The sequence below is a fragment of the Canis lupus genome, chromosome 9, assembly GCF_011100685.1.
Source record: "Canis lupus familiaris isolate Mischka breed German Shepherd chromosome 9, alternate assembly UU_Cfam_GSD_1.0, whole genome shotgun sequence".
Taxonomy (NCBI): Eukaryota; Metazoa; Chordata; class Mammalia; order Carnivora; family Canidae; genus Canis; species Canis lupus.
In genome coordinates, this window is record NC_049230.1 from 52,141,555 (window position 1) to 52,167,584 (window position 26,030).

A 26,030-nucleotide genomic window follows, 5' to 3' on the forward strand; every position below is an offset into this window, starting at 1 on the left:
ATGAAGGAACAGAGGCCCGGAGATGCCACCAGTTCAGAGCCCACACCCTATAACTCCCCCTTCATACAGTAGAATCAACCTGGCTGAGCTGACGGGAGGACTTGCACATCAAGGTCTTGGCCCCCACACGAGGTCACTTGAATGGTCCCTACTATTATTACAGCTGTTGTTGTCGGTAACACTGAGTACTGAAGTACTGAAGTCATCCCTGCTCTAAGACCTCATCCTTCTCTAATTAAGGGCTCAAGTGACAATCTCTGACCGTCTGCCGTGCCCCTGACTTGACCAGTGACTGCAGCCACCGCACAAAGGGATGGAATTGAAATGAGAACCACACCGTCCATCCTGGTCTGTCTCCTTTCCACCCTTAGGAATCCCCTTTGCACAACCATCAAACCTTCTCCCCGGCAAAGTTGTGGCTCGGTGAGGGCATAACTGGCCTGGCAAAACTGCCTGCTGGATTGGATCAGGTGGGACAGGACGAGGCACCGCAGAAGGGATGGACAGAGTGTTACATTGCAAGTAGCACCTTGCTCCCTCGCCCAGAATGCTGAGTTTCTGACAATGGAGGCGGGGCTTGTCTGCACGGCCAGTGGCGCAGGCACTATCACTACTATGGTCTTCCCAAGAGAAAACGATCTAGTGGTCAGCTGGCCAAGAAGGTCCCCACCCCAGAGAATGACATCACAGGACCGCAGAGCCTGGGATGGCCTTTGCCTTGGCACTTTTCCAAGGTGGGACAGCCATCTGCTCTCGCTCCAAGGTATGGAAAAGTCAACCTTGCCCCTGGTCCTCCCATTCTGCTCACCCATCACAAGGGTCTGGCCCAGGCCCCCTCCCACTTGGCCTGAGCAAAAGGAACAGCAGCGGGCTGACTTACGTGGGAGCAGAATCTCTCAGGGGGGTCTCCGCACGTGATGCCTGAGGGTTCCACCTTCACCTTGACATAGTCCTTCAGCCGCATCACCTTGGGCTGGCAGGCGTAGAACTCCCAGGTGGGGCCCTCATCTGTGGTCACCCAGGATTTGCAGATGTCGTAGTCCCCAGAGGCCAGCGGGAGGCAGTGCAGGAAAAGTGCCAGCAGGTGCAGCATGGCTGCGCTGTCGGAAGGGGCGTGGCCCAGAGAGGCCCTGGAGAGGCAGCGGCTGGGTCAGGCGGGACTCTGGGCCTCAGCATGGAAGTGCCACATGTACCAGGCAACGGTGGCTGGATGTCCCAGGGCCTCGAGCAGTGCCAGGTTGCAAGGAGCGAGGAACTTGTTTCTTCCCAAAGGCCGATTCGGAAAACTCAGAGCCAGCGTTTCTCAGACTGCTGATGGGCAGATCAAAAAGTTGCCCATAACTTTTTCGTGTCCTCCTAACCTTGGCATTAACCTCTCCCAGAGGTGAATCTGATCAAATCAGGCAGGCTCTCAAATTGTGACAGTGGATGGAAATGGGATAGGGAGCAAATCCTCAGGGATCTGGCATGAGGCCGGATCAGATTGCTTTTAATTTTCGTCCTTCCAATCAATCCCGGTCTTTAAAGGGCCCTTAATGGGTGATGTGCTCAACACAACTGCAAAACAACCCTCCAGCCTGTGTTGTAAAGATAAAATAAAATCAGGAGGTGTACGTGTTAGCTGGAAACATGTTCCCTCTATGGGACTGGACTGGCATCTCAGACCAATAAAAGAGATTTCTTTTCATATGGGCTTAAAGTGACACAATTGTGTGGCTGGACTGCAACATAAAAAAGCGACTGAGGTTTTAACTGGGGAGAAGCTTATTTGACTCTGCTTTGTGGGGACAGGCCCTAATGGGGGCCAGCTGACCTTGGCTGGTAGCCATCGGCAACTTATTATGAAGTTTCTGACACTTCAGCTCTCAATCCATCCAGGTACCCGGGGGCTGGCTCGTCTTTCATTGTAAGAGGGGAGGAGAGAGCTCATTAGCAACAACACCTGCAACAAATTAAAAAGAGAAAGGGGGGGCGATAAAGATGTATAAGAACAAAAGCTCTCTGGCAAAATGTGCAAAAAATGAGGCTGCATTAGCAAGGTCTCCCGAGAAAACTGGGTTATTTTTATTAATATCAGAGTTGCACATTTGGAGATTGGACACATTATTTCAAAGGTGATTCGCTTTTTCCCTCATTTACGGGGGTGTTGGTCCGCAGAAGAGCCCCCTGTTTGGGGGTCACTGACTGCAAAACATGCTCAAGAGTCAAGATTGAGTGGTCGCTTTAAAATACTGTGACCAACAAGTCAAAATGTCAGAGCTGTCACCATGGGTGCAGATGAGTCTGGACGTACAGGTACAGGTAAAGCATGGTCCACGTGTGGGCCAACCAGTAAGAACCAGGTGCCGATAAATCCCCCTCCAAATTCTGCAGCGATGAACTTAATTTTCAACACTAAGAAACTAGAGATATTGAAGACTTCCACAGAAGTGACTATGGTTTGTCATGTTAGATTTTCCGATCGAGGCCAAAATTCTGCAATAATCCTCAGAGGGTGTGTCTATAAACGAGTCACTATTATGATTATTGCTTTACTATTTTAAGCAACTGATAATCATTTAAGAGCCCAGAGAGCTATAACTAAGACAAATGTTACATTGCAGAAAACATCACTCCAGTAATGTGGTGTGTTCCCAGGCACTTGATACATCACCAGGAGAATTTGAGTCCAGTCAGTGTGGGATCCTGGCCAAAAATACTAGTCAATAGGGCAAAGGTTATGCAATGAGTCACAGCAGAAGCACCTGCGTTATTAATTATTCTGATTATTATACCTATGATTAGTGCCTCTCAATCCCCAAACTGCTACGGCATTGGTGCTGACCTCCTCGGCGTGATTCTCACCTGACACCCTCTTAGAGCCACTCTACATGGAAGAGTCCCTGAAGAGTTAATCCCTTTTCCATGAAACCCCGTTCTCCACCCAGACACAAACACACTGCTGCCAAAAATGACAAACCGGGAAGGTGGACATTGTCCAGAGGGAGCTGGCCGCTCACCTGGGCTCCCTGCAGAAGCCCCCAGCCAGTGCCCCACGCTCCTGGTTGGGGGAATCATAAATCTGCATTAGGGAGGCCCCTGCCCCTCTCTCTTGGCTGAAGGGCTCTTGATGGAGATGAATGAGGAGCCTAGTGGGGGGGGACCACATTTTCACTGCTCACCTCTGGCCGTTTAAAGAGAAACCTGTTATAGAACCTGCTTGGCCTTGAATGCGCTCCTTGCTAGAAACTCTCAGAAAGAACCCGCCTGGCGACTATTTTTACAACCTGAGAAAATGTAGTAAAAATAAAATAGCGCGGCCGGCAAAGGTTTGGATGCCTCTACCCAAGCTTTGCTGCCCAGAAAACAGCACGTCCCTAATTATTTCTTCCAGCCGCGGACTCCTAACTGTTCAGTAACAGGTAGGGAGCTCCTGACAGGCAGCGGCACCGGGGCGCGGCTGCGGGCTGCCTTCATCTGCAGCACCGGCGGCTGCTCAGGGCTTCCACTGTGCGCCGCCAGACCGGCCCGGGGAGGCAGCGAGGCCCGGAGGCCGGGAGGCCACGGAGAGCAAAGGGCGGAGCAACTTGAAATTCTATTAATTGCTTTGCAGTTCTTTTGGCTCAAATGCTGTGCATTCCCTGGAAAATGGGGTGGTGATGGGGGCTGATGGAGCCAACAACAACCAAATCTGCTGGGGGCGGGGTAACAAACGTGTTTACAACTAGTCCATCAACCGGGCATTGCTGGTATTATAGGGAGAATTGTGAGCTCAGCAAGCGAATATTACAGTCGGCTTTTGCCAAAAAGGGGGAAAAAAAAAACAAGGAGGGAGGAGGGAGAGAAGCAAGAGTCGGCGGAATAACGAGGCGGAAAGCAGGGAGTGAGAAGCCAGCAGAGGAAATTTCAGAGTAAGAGGTTGTATCCCGGTGGATCATTTTCTCCTTGGAAAATAAATCTTCACCTGATATTATTAAGAAACTGCAGCTCCCAGAAACAAATAGAATCAATGCGCTTTATTTCTTTTAAGAGTCCTCAGGAACCGAGGGGGGCTGATAGCCAGGGTATTAAAACCTGAAAATTAGATTTTACCAGGATTTCTGAACTCCGATTTCTCTGTCTGATTGAATTAGCGCCTCTGCGAGCTCCCTGGGCTCCGAGCAGGTCCTCTCGGAGTTGCCGGCTGCGCCCCCACCTCCTGGGAAACTTGGCGCTGTGGGCGCAGGGTCCCTGAAGGGCTCGGAGGGGGGGTCCCGGGGGCTGCCCACCCCGAGGTTCCCTCTCTCCCTCCCCAGCGGGGGCTGCGGGCCGAGGGAAATCTGCCTTCAAGGGGGTGGTGCCCAAGGGCTGGGAAGGAAAGGAGCCCGCCGCGCCCGAGTCACCTTCCCGGGCCAGGTCCAGAGGTGGGGGAGTGCCCCGAGCGCCGCTGGCTCGGCTCGCATCCTGGTAGCCACGGCCCAGCCCGGGTGCCCCCCAGCCCTGGAACGGGGGCATCTCGGCGCCCGGGGAGCCCCGGAAAGTTGAGGGCTGGGGAGCCGGGAGCGAGAAGGAGGCTTCCGCTAGGCGGGGGTTTGGGGTCGGTCCCGGCGGCCCGAGGAGTCGGGGCAGAGTCCGAGCTCCGGGTGGGCTGCACGGAGTGGGGGGCGTGCATCGCACAGGGGCGTGCCCCCCACCCCCAAGTCCCGCAGCTGCGTTTTGTCTTCCCCAAGTTGAGTGCAAGCCCCGGCAGCAATTACCCACGCCTTGGATCAAGGCCCCGCCGGCACCGAGGGTGCCCCCCGACTCGGCGCCGCCTCCCTCAATTAGCAGACACCGAGCAAAGCGCCCGGGAATTAGTTGCCTCCTTTTTCCCCGGCGCCGCTCCCCCCAGCGCCCGGGCCTCCGCCGCCCCCCGCCCGGGCCGGCAACTTACTCGGAGCGGGCGGACCCCCGCGAGCCCGCGGTGCTCTTCCCGCCTCCCCGCGGCTCTGCTCCCCGCTGCGCGCCTCCCGGGCCGCCCCCAGGCCGCTGCCCGCTCACCCCCTCCCCCACCAGCCCACCCCTCCACCGCACGGAAAGAAGTTTCCAGCCCGGCTGGCCAAGAGTTTCTCTGTGCGACTCACACAGCCCAGCTCTCGGGGAGACGGGAGGGGGTGCGGGGAAGACGGAGGGGGGTGCCGCCGCCGGTGGCGATCAGATCGCGGCGGAGGAGTGGCGCGAGAGAAGGGTTAATTTCCTTTCCACAAACACATGCACACATTCTTGCAACATCTATCCCCAACACACGCGCGCGCGCGCACACACGCTCTCTCTGTCTCACACACACACGATGGAAAAAGACCCTGGGAGGAAAAAGCCAGCCGGAAAGACAAGCTTTTCCTTTAAGATGCTGCCACAAATGCACACTCACACACCCCTCTCGGGCGACTCCGGTCCTCCGCTAGTAGCAGCAGCCACCAGATAACTTTTGCACCCGAGCCTCTGCTGGGCCGCTTCCAGGGGCTCCCGGGCCCGGGGAAGCCTGCGTGCTCACCGAAGCCCTTTAGAAATGGAAGCAGGCAGGCGAAGCCCGGCCCCCCCGCCCCCCCGGCCCTCCCCGCCCGCCTTACCCCGGCTCGGAGCCGCCTCCCGGAGCGCAGACCCGGGAGGCCGAGGACCGCCGCCCGCGGGCGCTGCGCCCGCCCTGGCCGGCGCTGGGTGGGGGCGCGGGCCGGAGGGCTGCGGGCCGCTGCCTGTCGCCGCGCCGCTCCCGCCGCTCCCGCCGCTCCCGCCGCTCCCGCCGCCGCCGCCGTCAGACCCGGGCCGGGGAGCCCTCCGGCCGCCGGGGGGGCCGCCCGCAGCCGTCCCGGAGACGCGGGCCGGGGGAGGGGGCCGCCCGCGCCGCCCGCATCGCCCGCCCCGGCCGAGCGGAAGGTCGCCTCTAACAAGTGCAAACTTTTTGGGCCCCCGGGGCGGCTCGCAGAGGACCGGCGCGCGGGCGGCGGGCGGCCCCCGGCCCGGGTGGGCTTCGCGGAGGCTCGTCGGGGCGCCGGGGCATCCCCCCGCGCGGCGCGGGGCCAGATGGCGGGCGCCTCACCGCCCCCCTGCACTCCGCTCCAAGTTAATGCCGAGGCTAAATCCTCTTGCCATCTCTCACGATCACCATCGGGGCTTTTATCTCTCGGTCTGATCCGGGCTGCGTAACTTCCTCTGTGTGGCTTTAACACACCATCCCACCACGGAGCACCGGTCTTCTTAAAGGTGCAGGAAGGAAATACTGCGAGACTCGGGGGACGCGCCACGGCCCGGGGAGGGGCGCCGCCAGCAGGGGCGTCCCGGCGGGCCCGCGGCCAGGGTGGCCCCAGCAGGCGGCCGCGGGAGCGAGCCTGCTCCGGGGGGTCGCTGCCTAAGCATCTCCTCCGGGCTCGGGGGCCGGCGGGTCGGTGCGCGCAGAGCGCATCCTCAGGCGGCCCGGGTCAGGCGCCGCGGGGCTGCAGCTTCCTTTTCCAAAAGCCCGGGGCCTGACGGGGTGCCAGCGCCCAGGGGTGTGGGGGCTGCCCCATCGGCACCAGGGAGGGGGCCAAGTGAGTCAGTCCACCCACCCCCAACAGCCAAGGGCTCAAGGCTGCCGCTCTGACTCCCTCTGTGAAGTGCTGCCACCCAGAAGGCCCCAAGCAGTGGGTAAAAGGGTGGGTGGGTGGATTTGGGGAGATGGGGAGGGGGAGCGATCTGAGCGCACAACCAGAGCCTGAATACCAGCTGACACATCGCCGCCTCCACCCTGATGGGCCCTGCTTTTGATGAAGCCAAGCCAGCTCCGGAGGGAGTGCAGAGTAGGGGGGCAGGAGGGCCCTCACTCCTGGCAAGCATGGGAGGAGGGCGGGGAGGACTCCTGCAGGGGCCCGGGCAGAGGCCAAGGAGTTTGCCACCCTGGGCCAGCCGCCCTCGGCTCTTGAACGCTGGGGAAGCTTCCTGCCGCCCTGTCTCCCAGGGCCGTGCAGAGAGCTGCTTCCATCTTCCAGCGGGGACGGGTGGTTTTCAGGTGCTCCTGGCCTCCTCCAGGGTGGGTTCTCACTGCAGGGCTCAGGCAGCCAGCCCTGCCATTTGGATGCACCGAGAACAAAGAGCCTGAGGACAGAGAGGGAGAGGGACTGGTCCAAGGTCACAGAGGGTGTCAGGGACAGGAAGGAGATGTGGCACCTCTGGGCCCCACCCCCCTCTTACCGCCTCTTACCTCCACCTTGACCCCTTCCCTGCTGGTGGTTCCCCCTTTCACTGGGAGAGGGCTGTACTGCCAAATGTTTCAGCTGTGGTCACAAAACCAGACAGAATTAGAGACTCTCATCTGCTTTAATAATAATAACAGTAACAATAATTTAACATTTATTGAACACCTGTTTTATGCCAGGCCTCATGCAAACCGATTTATATGTATCAGCCACTGATTCTTCCCAACAGACCCATGACTTAACTCCTATTAGCAAAGTCCCAAGTTATAGATGAAGCTTAGAGATGATAAGTAGATTGCCCAAGGTCACACAGCTAAGGCGGACTCTGGCCTGGGAGGCAGGGCTCTCTGGCTTCCCGGGTGGTACTCTGTCACTGCCTGACTCACTGGTTAACTTGAGGCACAGTGCAGCTTGCTTTGAGGCCTCAGTTTCCCCATTTGAGACATGTGAATCTTTCCTTTTCCAAGGGGTCAAAACAAGGCCTTCCATTGCCTCCTCCGACACTTGCTCTCAGATCCTCCCATCTCGCTGGAGAGGGGCTCCATATGAAAAGATGTCTAGGAGAGCGAATAGATGCCAGTCCCCGGTTACCTGCTCCCTGGTCTCAAAGCATCTAGCAGGAGGAGCCTCGTCAGAGGTGAACAGATCCCAGCAATTTGATTTTTAAGCACTGGGCCTGCAGGCAGCAGTGAAGGGCACAGTGTGGGACTTCTGTGCAGGCAGCATGAGTGATAACCTGGGTAGGTCCTCAGCCTGCTGTCACCCCCACGCCCTGCTCCTCCATCATCACCGACACTGGATGCTGTCAGGAACACCCAACAAGACGTGGAGGAAGATGATTCTCATTTGTGGTTCGTCTAAACACAGTGGAGGGGCCCTGGGTGCATCGTCCTGTTATTACCCGGATGGTTTATGTGACCCATATGCAAAGCTCTGGGCCACTGGAAACGATGTTTACAACACCTCCCCAGTGCTTCCTGCCTCTCCAACCAGCTGATGCCAATAGACTTTTTCAGGGACCCATCTGGAAACTATCTTCCGGTCTCCCCATTTCCAGACCCTGGAAATGATGGGATGGTAGAAAGAGCACTGCCCTGAGTCAGGATACTGGATTTTTCTCCACTCAGCCCCTAACTAGATGTGTGGCCTGGGGTCATGCCTTCCCAGCTGTCAGCCTCAGTTTCTCCATCTGCATAATGAGAGGATTTGCCCCGGAAGGGTCCCTTTGTGATGATCCCGACAGTAGCCGATGCAGCATCCAGAAGACCCAGGTCCTGTCAAGTGAACTATAAAGACGGGAAACAAATAGGATCCGACTGTGTAGGGACCAGGTGGTCAAGGGATGTTCATTTTAAAACTTCATCAAGGTACCTTATGACAAATGACCTTTTCCTGGTGATGAAATGAAGCTGAGCACCAGGGGCAGGAAAGTGTTAATGACTCTCCCCTCCCCCCACCAAAATAAAATGCAATAAGATGAAAATCCTTGCTGACAACACCCCCCCCCCACCCCCAGCAGCCCAACCATCCTCCCCAGTGGCAGGGTTTTGGCTCCACTAGGCAGCTTTAATTTGAATTGTGTATGTCAAACCTACTACCAAAAAGCATCTGCAGAACAATGCATTTAATTTTATTCCATCTATGTTTTTTTAAGGATATATATAAAATAAAGATACCAAAGTATGAACAGGAAAGATGGGGGGATGACATGCTTTATTATATACATATTCCTTCTGTGTTGCTTGACTCCTTTGCAATGAGGAAATATGCATGGATGGGGTAGACGAATAATAGGAATTATAAAGTCACACGCAAAAAAAAAAAAAAAAAGAATGATCTAGTAGTTTTGCAATGAGAGGTAGCAGATGAGGTCCAGGCCCTCTGGGGTTTTTGAGACAAGGCAAAACCTGCTGCAGACAGACAAAAGGACAGACAGATAAAATGAGCTCGCACCACTGATTAAAGTCAAGTGTAAGCTCAAGACACCCACCCCCCTCCATCGTGCTTTCACCCTCTGCCTCCTGCGCTCTGGTCTCTGTTATGCCAGACCCAGATTTTGATTTGTCCCCCTGACCTTGAGCAGTTGCGATGCAGCTGTGAGTAGTAAGATCCTGGGAACTAGCCCAGGACCGTCCAGGGTTTCAGGGCATCCCCAGGCCCCTTATTTCCACAACCAAGGCAGGGGTACACAGAGAGCGGGAGAGACCGAGACCCAAGCCCGGGGCCTTCCCCAAGGTGACACCTCCAGGCGATGGCAGAGCCTTCAAGAAGCACCCCGGCTCCTCCCTGCCAGTTCCCCGCTCTAATCTCCAGACCATACTCCCATTAATTATTATTACTGTATTAATCATACATGTGATTAATTCAGTAATGGTGATTCATAATTGATTGCATTTTATATGGTGCCTTTCATCCACACATCTCCCAAGATGTGCGCTGCCTACAACAAGAGACACATAAAGCAGAACGTGATCTTGTGCTCGCCTGCATTTTGTTGGATAAACTTCTCTTCGTGGAGGCAGGGGGCTAATGGTCTTCAGGCAGGCCGGGCCTGCCAGCCCCGGGTCTGTGCCCATCTCTCTGGGTAGTTTAGCTGAGGCAACGCTCTCGCAGCTGGGGGCTCCGGCTGCACCCTGCCTTGCCTGGCGGTGGCCGTGCCCTGGGGGTCCCGCAGACCCCATTCCCCTGGCAGGTAAGTCTGCCCGGGACCCAGGCTGCTGGGCAAGGCTGGCTCGGGCTCTGCAGGGAAGCAGGGACACAGCGGTACTGGTCCAGGGCTCTAAAGTTCGACTCTCTGGGTACGAGTCCTACCTGTCCTGTTGATTGGCTGGGTGACCTTGAGTAAGCTACCACCCCTCTCTGCCTCAGTTTACCCAAACAAAAAATGGGATTGACAAAAGCATTTCTCTGCCGAGGGTTATTGGAAAATGTATGTGCAGCGATGCCCGTAAAGCTCTTCATACCTGGCGCAGAGTAAGCGCTGGATAAACGTGCGCAGTAACTATGGGGGTCGGAGGCCCTGTTGCAGCAGCAGCTCCGTGATCAGGCTACTCTCTTTCCTTCTCTGGGCCTCAGGTTTTTTATCTGCTGTAAAATGGGATGAGTCAGCTTCAAGGGTTAATTCCAGGTCTTAGATGGGCATGTGCTATAATAAAGGTTGGGACTCAAGGCTTCAGAGATGAGCAGCCTGGGCTCGCACTCCTGCTCGCCATTTCCTAGTTGTGTGACCTTGGGTAATGGACTCACCTCACCAAGCCTCAGTTGTCTGCTCTGGAGAATGGGCATAATAACAGTACCCAGTGCCTAGGCTTGGTGTAAGGATTTAATGGGCTAATGCTTGAGACCTGTTTGGCTTCTAGAAAGTGCTTAACACAAGGTGGCTCTGGTATTCCACACCAGGCATGGTGCACAGCACGTTACTTTACTGCTTTCCTACCACCCTGTGAAAGACGCTCTTGTCCTCTCTGCTGTTCAGATGAGAACACGGAGGTTGAGGAGCCTACCCCGGGTGACTCGGTTAGGGCCGTGCCAGTATTTGAGCTCAGGCCTCACGGCTGGGCTCACTGATGTATGGTCTCCCCCCGCCATCCTCGAAGCCCTGCTGGGATCCTGGGGTCCACGTGTGAATGTCTCATTCCTGATCCAGTGAACACCCCCGGCCCAGGAGGAAGAGCTTGGTTCCTCCAAGCACCGCTACTTGGCTCCTTCGGGAGAGGTGGCTGATGCAGGGGTGAAACCCCCCATCCCTGTTCTTGGGGGACCAGCAGACAAGCCGGGATTTCAGCCCAGTCGATGCCTTGAGCACCTTTGATTGCAGGTCTCCAGCCTGCAGAGCCAACTGCTGCTCACGCCTGTGGGTTCCAGACTCTCTGGGGATCCTTCAGGTCTTCGAGATGGAGGATACCCAGGAGCACCGGCCTCCCTCCCTCAGTGGGGGCGGGTAACTACCCTGGCCCTGCCAGCTTTGCTGGGTGGTGACGTCTCCCTGCAGGAGACTTTGGGTTACCCGTTGAGCACCTACTGTATGCCGGCACCCCACTAGGCCCTGGGGGTGCAAGTGGTGACAAGTCCACTGGGTCTCGCCTTCAGTTTATTCATGTCACCAGAACCAAGCTGCCTGTGCACCTCACAAAGGTTTACTAAGCACCTACTGCGTGCCAGATACTGTCAGGTAAAGCTAGGGAGGCTGCGGAGTCTGGGGAAGTATGAAGGAGCATGCGCACACACGTGTGTATGCATCTGTACGTGCACATATGTGTGTATAAGGCTCAGTGTACAGTGTGCCAGCCTGGCAGCGTTGCCAGAGAACACTAGACAAACCCAAGCCAACAGCAGAGGCAAGTCCTAACTCCTATCCTAGCAGAGGATAGGAGGGAGGAAAGTTCAAACCAGGAGCTAGGAGAACTATCATACCCAGGCTCTGTGGGAACCCAGACCTTGACTCCCATCCCTTCTGGCCTCAGTTTTGTCATCTGTCAGATGGGGATGATACTAGCACCTACTCCCTACGGTTGTTGGGGAGGATTCTTGGAGACACGCGTAGGAATCTTTAACTCTGGTCGTAGTAAGTGCTCCCTAAATGTAGGCTCTGGCAAGCCCTCCTCCCCTGAGTGCCTCGGTGAAGGCAAGTCCGGGGCCCCGAGGGAGCCAGTGGCCCAGCAGAGGGGACTGCTCTGTGTCAGGAGAACCACGGGGGTCAGTGAGTCTGGGAAATGTATGGGATACCAGCCCTGGCCCTCCTCCAGGCCGGGGCAGCTCCTCTAGCGAAAACCACCGTTCGAAATCCACTCTCAGGAGGCTGAACTGCCACCCCCATCCCCACCCATCCCTCTCCCGATGTGGGGGACCTTGCTCCCAGCTCTCAGGGTCAGGGGGTGCGAGAACTGGGGGGCTGAGGAAGGAACCATGCCCACTCTCAAAGGTGGGATCCCTCGCCTGGGTCCTCCCCGTGATCGCCAGGTGTGCAGGCTGCTCGTGGGGTGTTTGAAGGTGGGGTGCACACCAGCCAGGAGAGAGGAGTTGAATAAAAGTGGCAATCTGAACGGAAAAGGTGGTGGTAGTTGGAGGAAGCTGCTCCTTGCTCCCACCCCGGACTCCTCGCCTAGAGGAAAACCTTTCTCTTTCTTACTGAGAAAGCCTCCAGGACAGCTAGCAGGTGCGGTTTCCCCCTCAGACATGTGCTGATCACAAAATCACCCAGTTATAGAAGTACCTGCTTTGCTGCCTCGGCCGGTTCCCTCCTGCTCCCCGGAGAGCCGAGGGATCCTGGAGTGGCCTGGGCCCCAGAGCCCCGCTCAGGTCGCCACCAAGCTGATGTGCTGCGTCCTGGTCAGACCATCTGGGTGTGGGCCGCCCGAGAGCAAGAGCCCCTGCGACCAAAGGCAGCTGGAAGTTCTGGAAGACGGCTTCCAGTGCGGGGAAATAAATCAACCCAAGGACGTTCCCTCCAACTCTGTCTTTCCTCATCGCCCACACTCAACGTGCAACAGTTTTGTCATCAAGTTGTCACCTGCAGGGCCACTGGGCATACAAACTTCTCTGCCATCAAAACACTGAATCCTGGGCGCCCAGGTGGCTCAGTCCATGAAGTGTCTGCCTTCGGCTCAGGTCATGACCCCGAGGTTCTGGGATGGAGGCCTGCATCGGGCTCCCTGCTCTGCAGGAAGCTTGCTTCTCCCTCTGCCTCTCCCCCTGCCCATGATTTCTCTCTCTCTTAAATAAATAAATAAATAAATATCTTAAAAATAAAAACCACAAAAACCGAGTCTTCGGAGCCCCACTCCTGCTCCCTCCATGCTTGGTCCTGCTCTGGGTCCTGCCCAAAGGGCACGAGGTGGCTCTGCTCTGATGGGCCCACCCCTGTGTTTCTGAAGAGTCCTGGCTCCCCCTCATTTCTGGTCAAGCTCTTCCGCTCGGGGGGTCCGGAGCCCAAGACAAGGGCTCCCAAGAAGTTGCAGGTCCCATCACGCGTGGAGCTTGACCCCTGATCCTGGAAACCGGCTTCCATGTCTCACTTAATGGCAGTTGGCCTGATGGACGGGGACAGCTCGCAGGTGACACTGTCCCTCTCCGCTGACTGCTGCCTGTTGCCCGTAACCTCTAGTATGTCCACACTTAACTCATGCCGCCTCCACTCCCAGTAGGGCTCCTCCTACTCTGAGGGGTCCTAACTAGCCTTTGTCTTCACGGGGTCCTCCAGACTCTTCCACCTTCTGGTCCCACCCCTGCTCCCCCTTCTTACTAGCAGATGTGTCCAGGGCTGGGGAGGACAAGCCGGCTGGTCACCTGACTGTGGGCTTTACTTTTTATGACATCTGATGGGCAGAAGGGCATGGCTTCTTGCATCCCACCCTGTGGAGGACTCCCAGAAGTGGAGTTATTATTATTATTAGTAGTAGTAGTAGTAGTAGTAGTAGTAGTATTAATCTGGAAAAACATAAGCTCTGAATCCAATTTCCTCATATCCTGACTCTGCTAATTTCTGAATCCAAATTTTCTAGCACCTGCAGCTATATGGCTCGTCATGACTCACCCCTCTCCAGGCCCTGCCTAGCACCACATCAGGGACCCCTCTGCACTGCTCTAAACACCCCTCCCAGCTACTTTCACTGCTTCGGACATTGCTGTGGGGGCCCCTAGCGTCCTGAGCCACCCACCTGTGGGGTGGTCGCCGAGCAAGTGGTAATGCCCCACCACCACCAGACACAGTCTTCAGACCCTGTGTGAGGGCCTCTGGCCTCTGGCGTTTACGAGCAGCCCCCCACCCAAGCCTGACAGCCTGGGTTTAGAATCCCCACATGTTGCCTGTTTCCTTGGGCACCTCTCTGCACCTAATTTTTCCATCCGTGCAATGGAGACATAACAGCACCTACCTCTCAGGCTCTTTGTGGGGATTTAACAATTAAATAATTAACTGACAGCTTTGGGGTGCTCAGAGGGCTGCAAAGACCACCCCCAGTGTGATCACCCAAACCAGGGGATCTCAGAAGCCCCAGGGAGTGTCATTTTGGGTCCCCTAGGGAATGGTGCCCTGTCCTCCCCTATGAAAATGAACTGTTCCCCAGGAGGCCAGATCAAATCACCAACCACCCTGAGGCTGGGAAGAGACCCTTTCTCTTCCAAACTCTGCCTCCCTGAGATCCCCAGATCCCCCATGCTCACCTGTCAGCCCTTACTGTGTGGCTGCAGCTGCTTTGGACAGCAGAGTTCTGGAGAGACTCCTGGGGTTTGTCTAAAGAAATCTTGATCAACTGACAACAGACTGCGTGCCAGACCCCAAGGGAAGTACTGAGGCTCAGAGAGTGAGTGACACAGCTTGCTCCGCGTCCTACACCAGGACTCAGCCCCAGACCCTCCTGACCCCAGAGCCAGTGCCCTTGACCCCCCACCTCCCTGCCTTGGAGCTCCTCGCCCCAAGTATGTCCCCTGTGAGCTTTGGGACACTGGCTGAGTCTTGCACTCCCTCACTGGGCCTCAGGACCCTCATGGTTGCAAGCGAGGGGGTCCTTCCAGTGCCAGCATTTTCTGATGAACCGCTGGCCTGGCAGGTCCCGTACCAATGCCACAGTCTGTGATCACCCAGTACAAGTGTCTCCCCAAACGATCAACAGAATGACAACTCCCCAAGGAGAGCAGCAACTGTGTCTAGAACACGCTTGCCAGGAGCCCGGCATTTACACGCCACACACAGAGCACAGGTGAGACCCATGCGAGCTCCAGGCGAGCTGTGAGTGCTGTGGCCTCAGGGCAGGGTGGGGGACACAGAGCCACAGGCCTGAGGTCCGACACATCCTGAGCAACCACTATGTGCCTTCGGGGTCTCAGGCACCCAAGAGCGAGACTGCAACTCCTTAGCCAAATGTGACAGGGCTGCTTCCAGAAAAAGCCTCGTAGCCTGAGGTGTCCACAGGCAGGGCCACTGCCCTTCCCCTGCTCTTTTCAAGGATCGTTTCTCCCATTTGATGAAATGCTTCATGCATTCCCTGGTTGGTGGAGGTACTGCCCAGAGCCCCTGCAACACCCACTCCCTGGCAACCCTCAGGGCCCAGCAGCTACCCAGGCTAGTGCCTGGCCCAGCAGCAGGGCCTCCAGGCCTCACCCCTGCACTCACCTGGCACCTGCTTTCACTGGTCAGCACTGGGGGCCTGCAGGTTGGGAACTATTCTAATGATCCCTGCTGGTTGCACACACACACACAAACACACACTACCCCCACCAGAGCCCAGAGGTCAGTCGTGCGGTCTTCTGCTGTCCCACAGAGTCCCCATGGGTGGCTTCCGGAAGACCCCATCCCCAGGCACCCCTCAGGGCCCCAGCTTGCTGAATGACCCAGAGGGCTGTGTTGAGTGGGACCCCAGCTTATCAAGACACAGGGCTGAGATTAAGGAGTCTGGCTCTCTGGTGATGGATTTGTGATGTCTGGGAGCTACACATAGTAGCATAGTAGGCCTCACCTTGTCTCCCCGATCTAGAGGGTGGGGATGAGTCTCCATCCACCGTGTGGACAGCCCAGAATTGTACCCGACGCAAACAGGTACTTGGGAAACGCTGCTCCTTGAGGAAGATGTGAAACCTGACCTCAGCAACCTGCGTTTACTGAGGACATACTATGAGCAATTACATAGATGATTCGGAGGGAGAGGAAATAGCAGTGATGTTGCTGGGAGATTTTAGGGTCAATCTGTTTATCCATCCATCTGTCCACCCACTTCACAGTTGTTGATTGAGTTCCTACTGGGTGCTGAGCTCTGTGCTGGGGCTGGAGATACAGACCAGCTTCTGCTCTCGGAGGTTCCCCGCCTGGCGTGGGGAGACAGACAGGTGAGTACGGGTGGTGTGTGAGCTGCCACTGGCGGCAGGGGGCGGATACAGCCCTGCTGTTCGCCTCCCTGGCAGAGCCGCCCTCCAAGGACCAGCAGAGGTTATTAATATCCTGCTGAGTCAGGGGGCTCTTGAGTTTCAGCATCACAAGATGTTAGATATTCGTGACTCCTGACTGCCATCTCCCTCCTCCCTCCCTCCCACCTGCCCCTCCTCCGAAGCCTCCACCTGCCTCTCTGGCTGTCGGGAGGCAGCAGGTGCTGCTGGAAAGAGGTGTTGGGTGGGGAGAACGGACCCTGGGACCATCCATGAGAGAGAGCAGGCTCAGATCCCCACTCCGCCACTCATAAGGCCCCCATGAGAAACGAAAAACATCCCTTCATCTACAAAAAGGAGATCAGAGATGCAACCCCATAGCATCAAACGGCTGCTGATGCCCAGGGCTGGGCTCGTAGATGTTCAAAAGTGGTGACAGCTCTTCCAAGTACCCACGGAGGCCGATCCGTGTGCCTTGCCTGGGGGAGCAAGCAACCCATAGAGTCCTATGGTCATAAAACTCAGATGAGGGCAGCCCGGATGGCTCAGCGGTTTAGCGCCGCCTTCAGCCTAGGCCATGATCCTGGAGACCCAGGATCGAGTCCCACGTCAGGCTCCCTGCATGGAGCCTGCTTCTCCCTCTGCCTGTGTACCAGTGTCTCTGCCTCTCTCTCTCTCTGTCTCTCTGTCTCTCTCTCTCTCTGTGTCTCTAATAAATAAATAAAATCTTAAAAAAAAAACTCAGATGGGTCAGGAGGCAGATAGGGGGCCTCTGACGGGGGACCCAGGACCTGGCAGCCCCCAGTGGATCCCAGGCTTTTGCTCACAAGGAGGTTCCCACAGTGTATTGTGATTGCCTGGTTCCTCTTGCCCCTTCCCCACAACCTCCTGGATTATAAGCTCTGCTGGGCCAGCTGGGACCATCTGGTCAACGTGGACTTCCCAGTGTCTAAGCCATAGTAGGTGCTCAATCAGCGTTTGCTACCTGAAAGAACGGACCAGCAAGGAAGACAAAGAGGGTGTTGATTCTAAATCACTCCTGTGTGCACAGGTAAAGCCGAGTAATTAGGGGATTAATAGGGTCAGTATAGCTGCTAATTGGAATATTAAAATCAAATTTCCTTCCTGCTCTTGCTGGCACAGTGCTCATTTCCTCTCTCCCTCTCTCATCCTCTCCCCCGAACAAAATTGTCTCCACTGTTAGCTCTTCCCGTGTGTCACCTGTTGACTTTGATGTCACTCCGATAACAAAGCGTATGGATCTCTGTGTGCATCCCTTGGCGTTGCTATGCCTCAAAAGGCCCACCTGGGCACTCCCACCCTGTCTGGAATCCCCAAGGTGGATCAAGGGGCACCAAAAACTCCTGCCACAGGAAGACAGGACATGGCCACACACGGCCCCATGGGCTGCCCGCCAAGCCACCCTGGGTTCTGATCTCCATCACGATTCCAGACATCCCTCGTGATTTCAGGAGTGCAAAATGAGGTATTGACACCACTAGGCAGCATCTGATCATTGGACATCCGTGACCTGGGACCCTATGAACACCTAAGAAATATGTTCCTCCGTGTGACCCCAGCGAGTTTTTAAGTTGGGGAAGTGGAAAGGATGCCTCCAGGGAAGACATGGATGATCCATACGGGTTCCCCAGCCAACGGCTTACTTCCTGTCATCTGTCTTTGATCCTGTCATCCCCAGGCCCCTTCCTTCTACCTTCGGTTCCATCCCTGGCCACACTCAGCTCTCAGCCTAGAAAATCAGGTTCAAAAGGGATACTTCAAGACCAGCCCAGCTTGCCTTCCCGATCCCTTCATGGCGCCCCACCTACCTGCCCCCTCCTGCCTCAGTCCGTGGGGGACAGGCTATTTCCCAAACATGCTGGGTGGGAGTGGCCCCTGCCCACATCTGCCTTCCACAGATGTGGGAACAAAGATGCAGGTGCTGGGCAGCCTGGCTGGCTCAGCGGTTTAGTGCCGCCTTCAGCCCAGGGCGTGATCCTGGAGACCTAGGATCCCTGCATGGAGCCTGCTTCTCCCTCTGCCTGTGTCTCTGCCTCTCTCTCTCTGTCTCTTATGAATAAATAAATAAAATCTTTAAAAAAAATGCAGGTGCTCAAATGGATTTGAGCAGATTTGAGCCTCTGGCTGGGACCCCTTCCTCTGTGGGTCTCAGGAAGCCCTGCATGGCTTCGGAGGCTCTCTTCCCTGAGAAGCCGTCCTCCACTCTCATCCTAGGAGAACTCAGCCCAGCCCTTGACCCGAGGCCCCTGGGCCACTCTCATGGGGAGATGACACAGTGTGGTGATGGAGCTCATGCCTCCAGACTCGCGGCTTGGGGTCCCAGCCCCACCCTCAGTACACGACTTTGGACACGTTAGCTGAACCTCAGCCTCTTCATCCGAAGATCAGAAGAAGCACGCACAAGTACACTCCAGAGCGGTGTGTAACGCATCATGAGCGCTCAGCACACACAGGCTGTGAGTACATGATCACGGTCTGACTTGCACTATAGCTATTTGGACATATGGCTCCCACCTCGACGAGGCTGCAAAGAAGTTGACGTCAGGGACCACTCATGTCTCATTTTAGTCTTTCATTTCCTCCCGTGCCTTCCTGCCCTCACACCCCCACCCCCTTGGAAGGAAGGAAGGAAAGAAGGAAGGAAGGAAGGAAGGAAGGAAGGAAGGAAGGAAGGAAGGAAGGAAGGAAAGAAGGAAGTAGTGATACTAGAAAGAAAAGGCAATACTGTTACCAAATCCCAACCAAGCAGCTGGCTTGTGTGGGGCCGTGTGTGCTCTAACCATCACCTTTATACCCCCGGCAATGTGCTGTAACCATTCTCTCCCCCTTGTTTACAAATGAGGAAACTGAGGTTCAGAGCAGTTAAGTCACTGGTCCAAGATCACCCAGGTGGTGGGGAGTGGACTGCTGACTCTGAAGGGGGTGCTCCCAGCCACCGAGGACGGTGTGGCAGGAGAGGGGTGCTCACCGTGTGCGTACACACCGAGCCAAACATGACCAAGGCTTCCCAGCCTGTCTTTCTCATAAGAGACTTTCAAATCAAGTTTAAACAGGAGCCAAGAGTGGTGGAGAAGCAGTTGGGGGATCGCCGTCCTATTGGGAATGAGGACTTGACGTTGGCTGCATTGGACCAATCGTGTCCCACTCTCCCCTCGGATGCTATTTTCACGCATGGTGGGAAAAAAGAACCATTTCGTTCCCTCCTCCTGTCCCAGCCCCAGAAGGGGTAGCTTGTAAACATATGGAGAGTGGGGAAGAGAAAGTGCTGAGCGTCTTGACTCAAACGTCATTCGTGTGCCAGTTTTCCATGCAGACGAAAATGAAAATCGGTGGTGAAACACACAGAGGGAAGTGAAACTTGGAGAGAGGGAAAGACAACCCAGAGCGGCTTCTCCTCCCGGTAATTCCTGCTCCCTGGGTATAAGGCTGCATTCCATGGCAACAGCATTCACACTTTGCTGAAATAAAAGCTCCTACCAGCTGGACCCGTTATTAAAGAGGAGCCCCAGATTAGCATATCCCGTGTGAGTGAGGAATGGCACCGGCTGCCCCCAGCAGCTGAACTGGCTTCCAGGGGCGCGGGAGCCCCAAAGCAGAGTGGCGAGGAGCCTCGCTTGGCCAGACCCTGGAGCCTCTCTGGCCATCAAACCCAGAGCTTGTGGCTGCCGCTGGTCCAGGGTGCAGGAGGACAGTGGGGGCCCCTAGACCCCAAAGCGGGTCGTTTTGAGCCCGGGGGTTAAGGACACTCCGAGGAAAGGGGCAAAAAGCTGAGTTCAAGGAGCTGGGTTAGCTAATACCTGGCTCTTAGACCTGGAACGAGTCAATTCTCCTCTCTGCACTCAATTTTTACATCTCTAAAATGGGCGCAAAAACACATCCCACCAAAGGTTGCTTGCTGATCCGGTAAAGAAACTTATGCAAGCACGTCGCACTCAGGAAGCAGTCCATACATGCCTACTTTCTAGTAAATCCTTCCAGAGAGCCACAGTTAACTTTTCAGGAATGTACCTGTTGTACAAAATGAGCCATGGTTTTACCATTTGATGTTTTGTGAACACTTTTTTATACGAGCCAAGTGCTGACTATGTCATAAAGCTGTGTGTGTTTGTGTGTGTGTGTGAGAGTGTGCAAGTGGCATTCCTGGTGCAGATGCCGAAGAGTAGGCTTCGGAGCCAGAGTGATGGGGTTTGAGTCCTGCCTCCTCATTTCCTGAGTGGTCTTGGGTGAGTCACCTCACCTCTGATCCCCATCTCCTCTCCTCTCTGGAACCCTGATAATGTACCTCCATCCTAGAGTCACTGAGGAGATTAAAACGACACGTGCAAAGAACTGTCAGCCTCGTCAGCCTTGTGAAAGGCAAAACGGCTGCAGCTTAATGCAAAGCCAGATCCCAGAGCAGAAAAAGGACAACAGTGGAAAAACAGGTGAAATCCATGAAGAGTGCTGACTTCTGGGCTTTGACAAATATATAATGGTTGTAGGAGATGATAACACTAGGGGAAACTAGGTGATGGGTGTGGAGAGCTCTCTGCATGGTCTTTGCAACTTTTCTGTAAATCTGAAAATTTTCCAACGTTAAAAAAACAATAATATATGTATACATAATTTTTTAAGGGCTGAGCAACTGGTCTAAAGGGCTAAAGATGAGGCCAAACAACCTGACACAGTGTGGGCTGTTGGACTGGATCCTGCATCAAGGGGAAAAAGGGAAATTACCGGAAAGAACAGCACTGGGGAAATTAGCAGAGTGTGCACATGGGTCGTGTACCGGCTGGTAGTATTCCATCGGTGTGAAATTCCTGAACCCGATCACCATCCTGAGGCCCTGAAATGTAGCGACCCTCGGAATGAAGGCGGGTATTTTGGGACTGGGAGCAATCGCCTAATGGTAATGGGTTTGATGTTGGGCTGCTGGAAGTGTTCCGGACTTGACAGAGGCAGGGGCTGCCTAACACTGTGGATGTGCTCCATGCCCCGAGATTGTTCACTTTGAAACGGTCAATTTTACGTTACACGAATTTCACCTCGGTACATTTTAAAAACATATGGAAAAAGGAGACAAAATGTCTCTATTCTTAGGAGACAAACTGTAAGTAATTGGTGCTGAAGGGCATGATGTCCACAAACTTACTCTTAAATGATTCAGCAAAACATCACCAATAACACCAGGGATATGGGGTGGCGGGGGTGGGGTGGGGGTGGGGGAATAAAGCACCTGTGGCAAAGAGCCAACAACTGGTGAGTCTAGGCGAAGGGTATAGGGAGGTTGCTATTTTTGCAGAGGTTGGAAATTTTTTCAGATTAAAAAGTAGAAAAACAGAAAACAATTGCGCTTAATTTAAAAGAAGCCAGTGCTTGCTAGAATATAGGAGGCCCATTCAACAATGCAGTTATTATTGCTATGTGTGCACACAATAGCAGAATTGTACCCTAATAGTTATGATTGATTTTCCCAAATATGTCCCGAACCCTCCTCCGAGTGAAGATCTGAGTGGAGGGAGGGGTGAATCAGGCAGTGCCCACCCCCCACCCACCCCCGACAGTGGCTTGGGTGGGAAGGTCTCGCCGGGACTGTATTCAGGGGACAGCAGGTTTCAGCTGCCATGCCCAGGTCCTGGCAGCATGCCTGCACACAGGAGATGCCCGCCAGAGAGCGACAAGATGAGCGCACAAAATGAACCAGCAGGTCCTGGAGCCAAATATTGTAGGTGCCGCAGAGCAGTCCGAAGGGCCCAGTACAAGTCAGTGGCGGGGGACTCCAGGAGCTGTGCTACCCCCACCCATCCTTCACAGCCACTGACAAGTGGAGAAGGAGCCACTCAGGACAGTTCAGTGGTGGCCAAGGCTCCAGCAGGTGCAGCCTTGGGCTCGGGACTGGTCAGTCTTTAGGACAGTGTCTGCTGGGGCATGCACTGACCCTGAGGAAGCAGGTGAGCTGGGGCGGGGGAGGGAAGTGGGCGGGGGGTCACATCCGTCACCAGTGCTGGCTCCTGTAGAGCCCCATCAACACCTGAGTCGCCAAGTCCCGCGTCAGCGATAGCAATCAGGTTAGGAGCGCATAATTAGATAATTCAATTGCTTTCCAGGGAGAGCTGCTGTTTAATTAAAGAGGACTTTAACTGAAGGCACAAGTAGGGAGCTGGGGAAGACCAGCCTGATCGCTAGAGAGATTGCAGCAAGCTGGCAAGGTGAGGAGCATTCTGGGCTGTGCCTGCAAGCACTACACTGCCACAGGCTACAAGGTGGCTGCCGGGAGCTCGGAGGTGGAAGGAGCGCCAGCCTGCTTCCGCGGAAGGGCTGGGAGCAGATCACGTGATAGCATATCAGAAAAAGATGCTGTTAGCCTAGGTTTCGAATACATTTGCATGTAAGCAAACACCATATCCTGCAGTCTGCTGGTTTCTAGCTCTGTGACCTCAGGAGCTTACTCAACCTCTCTGAGCCTCAGTTTCCTGATCAAGGTCACAAAGTGAGCAATGTGACTTTTAGGTAAAGTGAGGGATTCTTTTAACATTCGATGCTTTGTAAAATCTTTTTATATTAGCCAATTGCTAAATATGGCCTGATGCTGCGTGTGTGTGTGTGTGTGTGTGTGTGTGTGTGTGTGTGCATGTCGGGGAGCAGAGCAGACTGTCTATTCTTTGGGACATAGTGGTTAGGCGCTCAACTAGCCGTGGAGTGAGGCTGCGCTCATACTATGTGTCTGAGGGCTAAGCTATCTTCTGAACGGAAGCCCTCAGAGCAGGCCCAGGTCTGTCCCCAGTGCCCAAAAAATGTCACTTGTATTTTTAAAAAAGTGGTTAACCCATCTTGAACCCAGAGAAGAAAATTTCTGCTAAATTCCTGACATAAATATATTTATTAGTAAAGGCAAGCTCAAGAAAGCCACTCCGGCACCTGGGCGGCTTAGTCCGCTAAGCATCCGACTCTTGGTTTTGGCTCAGGTCCGTGATCTCAGGGTCATGGGATTGAGCCCCGCATCGGGCTTCACGCTCAGTGTGGAGTCTGCTTGAGATTCTCTCTCCCTCTCCCTCTGCTCTTTCTGCTGTGCTTGCTTACCCTCTCTCTTTTGCTAATAAATAAATAAATCTTAAAAAGAAAGAAAGAAAGCTATTCCTAAGACAAGTAGAGGCATTTAAATGTTCTCTGTCTCTCCTGATTGTGCAGAGACAATCGAGAGTTGCTTATGGTGCACCGGGGATAAATGACCCAGTGATAATGTCATCAGGATCATTCATTGAGTATTTTGAAAGCACATCTATGCGCAGGCTCTGTGCTGGACACCAGGGAGCACAGGGGACAGGGTCCCTGCCAGCCAGAGTTTTCAGCTGAGTCCATGCCATCGCCTTTGGTCTCAGCGGTAGGAGACCCAGAGTGGCAGATGGATGATCATAATGCCACAAGGGTAGGAAACAGGCACAGAGCACATGCCAATGATTTTTGCTCTATCAGGACAGACAAAACAACAGAGCATGGTCAAGTTCTTGTCACTTCCTCTCCTGATTGCTTGCGGGATGTCCCCTGGAATCTTCCTCAGAGAACACAGCTCACGCCGTGACCAGGCCCTGCGTCCCAAGCCCTGGTGGCGGGGTTAATATTTTTAATTGGAGCTTTCACCCTGCTGGAGCTGCCATGGAGCTGCCGGCTCCTGGGGAGGCTGCCCCCTGGCTTTTCACTCTGCCCTCCCGGGAATGACTTTCAGTTTCCCTAATGAAGCGGCCCCTTCTATCTCTGTCATCCCTGCTGCCATCTTATTAGGGAAAGCTTAGCCCTGCCCCCCAGGGTCGGATATTGGCCTCCTCTTCCCAGAAACCACCATGACGTTCAGCTACAAAATAAAACTGTTAAAAGAGGCACACATGCTCTGCTTCCTGGCTGGAGTGAGAGAGGACAGCCTTTTCTGAGCTGCCCAGCCCATGTGGCTGGAGGTCAGGAAGACAGTGGTGACGGTCCCTGAATAAGCGGGTGGCAAAAACTCTGGCCACGTGCCCTCCAGAGGGACCGATTCTGGGAAGAGTCCAAGCTTTGGAGAGCTGGGGTAAGGAACGGGCCCACCCTGTAGGAAGTGCAGAAATAAAGAGTAAGTGCTTGTATGTGAAGTATTTTTAAGGGTCATTAATATTAATAGCATCATTCCAAATAGAATAATGAGCAGGACTCTAATTAATCATTTTTAGTGGCAGCTTTGCTCCCATTTTCATACTGCATTTTTAATCAACAAGTCTCCCAAGGGGCCTTTAGCCACTGGGAATATTAACTGGAGGTGGCTGTTCCCCTCCCCCAGGAGAACCCTGTGCAGCCTGCAATCAGGCGATTGTTCTCAGTCAGGTCAGAAAATCCACAAGGCTGCCACAAAGACCCGGCAGTTGAAGAGATGATGGTCATGCATTCATCCAACAAACATTTTGGAGTACCTACCAGATACCCAGTCCTTGGCTAGGTTCTGTGGGTGCACTGGTAGTGACAACAATCACAGCCACATCCCCCTCAGGGAAGACGGATGCACGAGCAGCCACAACCACCACAGAAGGGCTTGCTGGGAGATGCCGGGAGCCCCCGAGGAAGGGGAACGCCACTCTGTCCACGCACAGCAAGGAGGCTTCCTGGAGGAAGTGGCATGAAGCCGATCCCTGAAGTCTGGGTAGGAGTTAACAGAGGGGATAGAGGGCCCTGGGGATAGACAGGCACATACAGAGACCCAGAGGCAGGAAGAGAGAAGTGACAGGTTTGGGAACACATCTGAGTGTAGTACAATTAAGAGTATGTGGGGTGCACGCCCACGTTCACAGCAGCATGATTCACAACCACCAAAAAGTGGAAGCAAACCAACTGTCTATCAAGTAATAGGTAAACAAAATGTGTTAGGTCTGTACCATGGAATATTATCCAGCCTTGAAAAAGAAATGGATCACTGACACCTGACACCTGGATGAATCTCGAAATCATTATGCCGAGTGCAAGAGTCTGGAGGCCACATATTGTATGATATTCCATTTATATAAAGTGTGCAGAGGGATGCCTGGGGGGCTCCGTCGGTGAAGCATCTGCCTTCAGCTCAGGTCATGATCCCAGGGTCCTGGGATGGAGTCCCACGTCAGGTTCCCTGCTCAGTGGGAGAGCCTGCTTCTCCCTCTCCCTTTGCCCCTCATGCTGGTTTGCTCTCTCTCTCTCTCTCTAATAAAGAAAAAATTCTTCAAAAAAGTGTGCATAATAGGTGCATCCCTAGAGACAAGGCAGGTGATAGTTGTCAGAGGCTAGGGGAGAAGGAACAGGGCTGATTGCTAATGGGTATGGGGTTTTACTTTGGGTTGATGTTTGGGAACCAGATAGGGGTAGTGGTTGTACTGTGAATGTGCTAAATGCCCCTGAATTGTTGACATTAAAATGGCTAATATAGGGATCCCTGGGTGGCGCAGCGGTTTGGTGCCTGCCTTTGGCCCAGGGCGCGATCCTGGAGACCCGGGATCGAATCCCACGTCGGGCTCCCGGTGCATGGAGCCTGCTTCTCCCTCTGCCTGTGTCTCTGCCTCTCTCTCTCTCTGTATGACTATCATAAATAAATAAAAAAATATATTTAAAAAAATGGCTAATATATGTTATGAATTTTGCCAAAGAAGAAGAAGAAGAAGAAGAAGAAGAAGAAGAAGAAGAAGTGAGAGAAGAAACAGAGCATGTGAGAAGCCAGAGACACAGCTGTGCATGGTCTGTCTCCTTCAGGTGGCCCCCAGCAAGGACTCCCTTGTCATCTGCCCTAGCATTTCTTTCTTTCTTTCTTTTTTTTTAAAGATTTTATTTGGGACACCTGTGTGGCTCAGCGGTTGAGCATCTGTCTTGGGCTCTGGGCGTCATCCCGGATCTTTAAAAAAAAATAATAAAGATTTTATTTACAAGAGACACACAGAGAGAGGCAGGGACATATGCAGAGGGAGAAGCAGGCCCCCCGAGGGGAGCCCGATGCGACACTCAATCCCAGAACCCCAGGATCAC

At 54.4% G+C, this 26,030-nt stretch overlaps 1 protein-coding gene across 11 annotated transcripts in view; it reads right to left on the reverse strand.

The window, feature by feature from the left end:
- The window catches only part of NTNG2 (netrin G2), a 68,790-nt gene extending 63,125 nt beyond the window's left edge, over window positions 1–5,665 (reverse strand). For all 11 annotated transcript variants that reach the window (XR_005364881.1, XR_005364880.1, XR_005364879.1 and 8 more), the window contains exons 1-3: window positions 5,568–5,665; window positions 1,814–1,942; window positions 881–1,577 (exon numbers count right to left, since the gene is read on the reverse strand). Coding sequence is in view for 6 of the 11 variants with exons in the window: in XM_038548951.1 (XP_038404879.1) it covers window positions 881–1,093 (213 nt within the window). In the remaining 5 variants the exon portion in view is untranslated. The remainder of the gene's footprint in view (window positions 1–880; window positions 1,578–1,813; window positions 1,943–5,567) is intronic.
- Window positions 5,666–26,030: the final 20,365 nt, after the last annotated feature.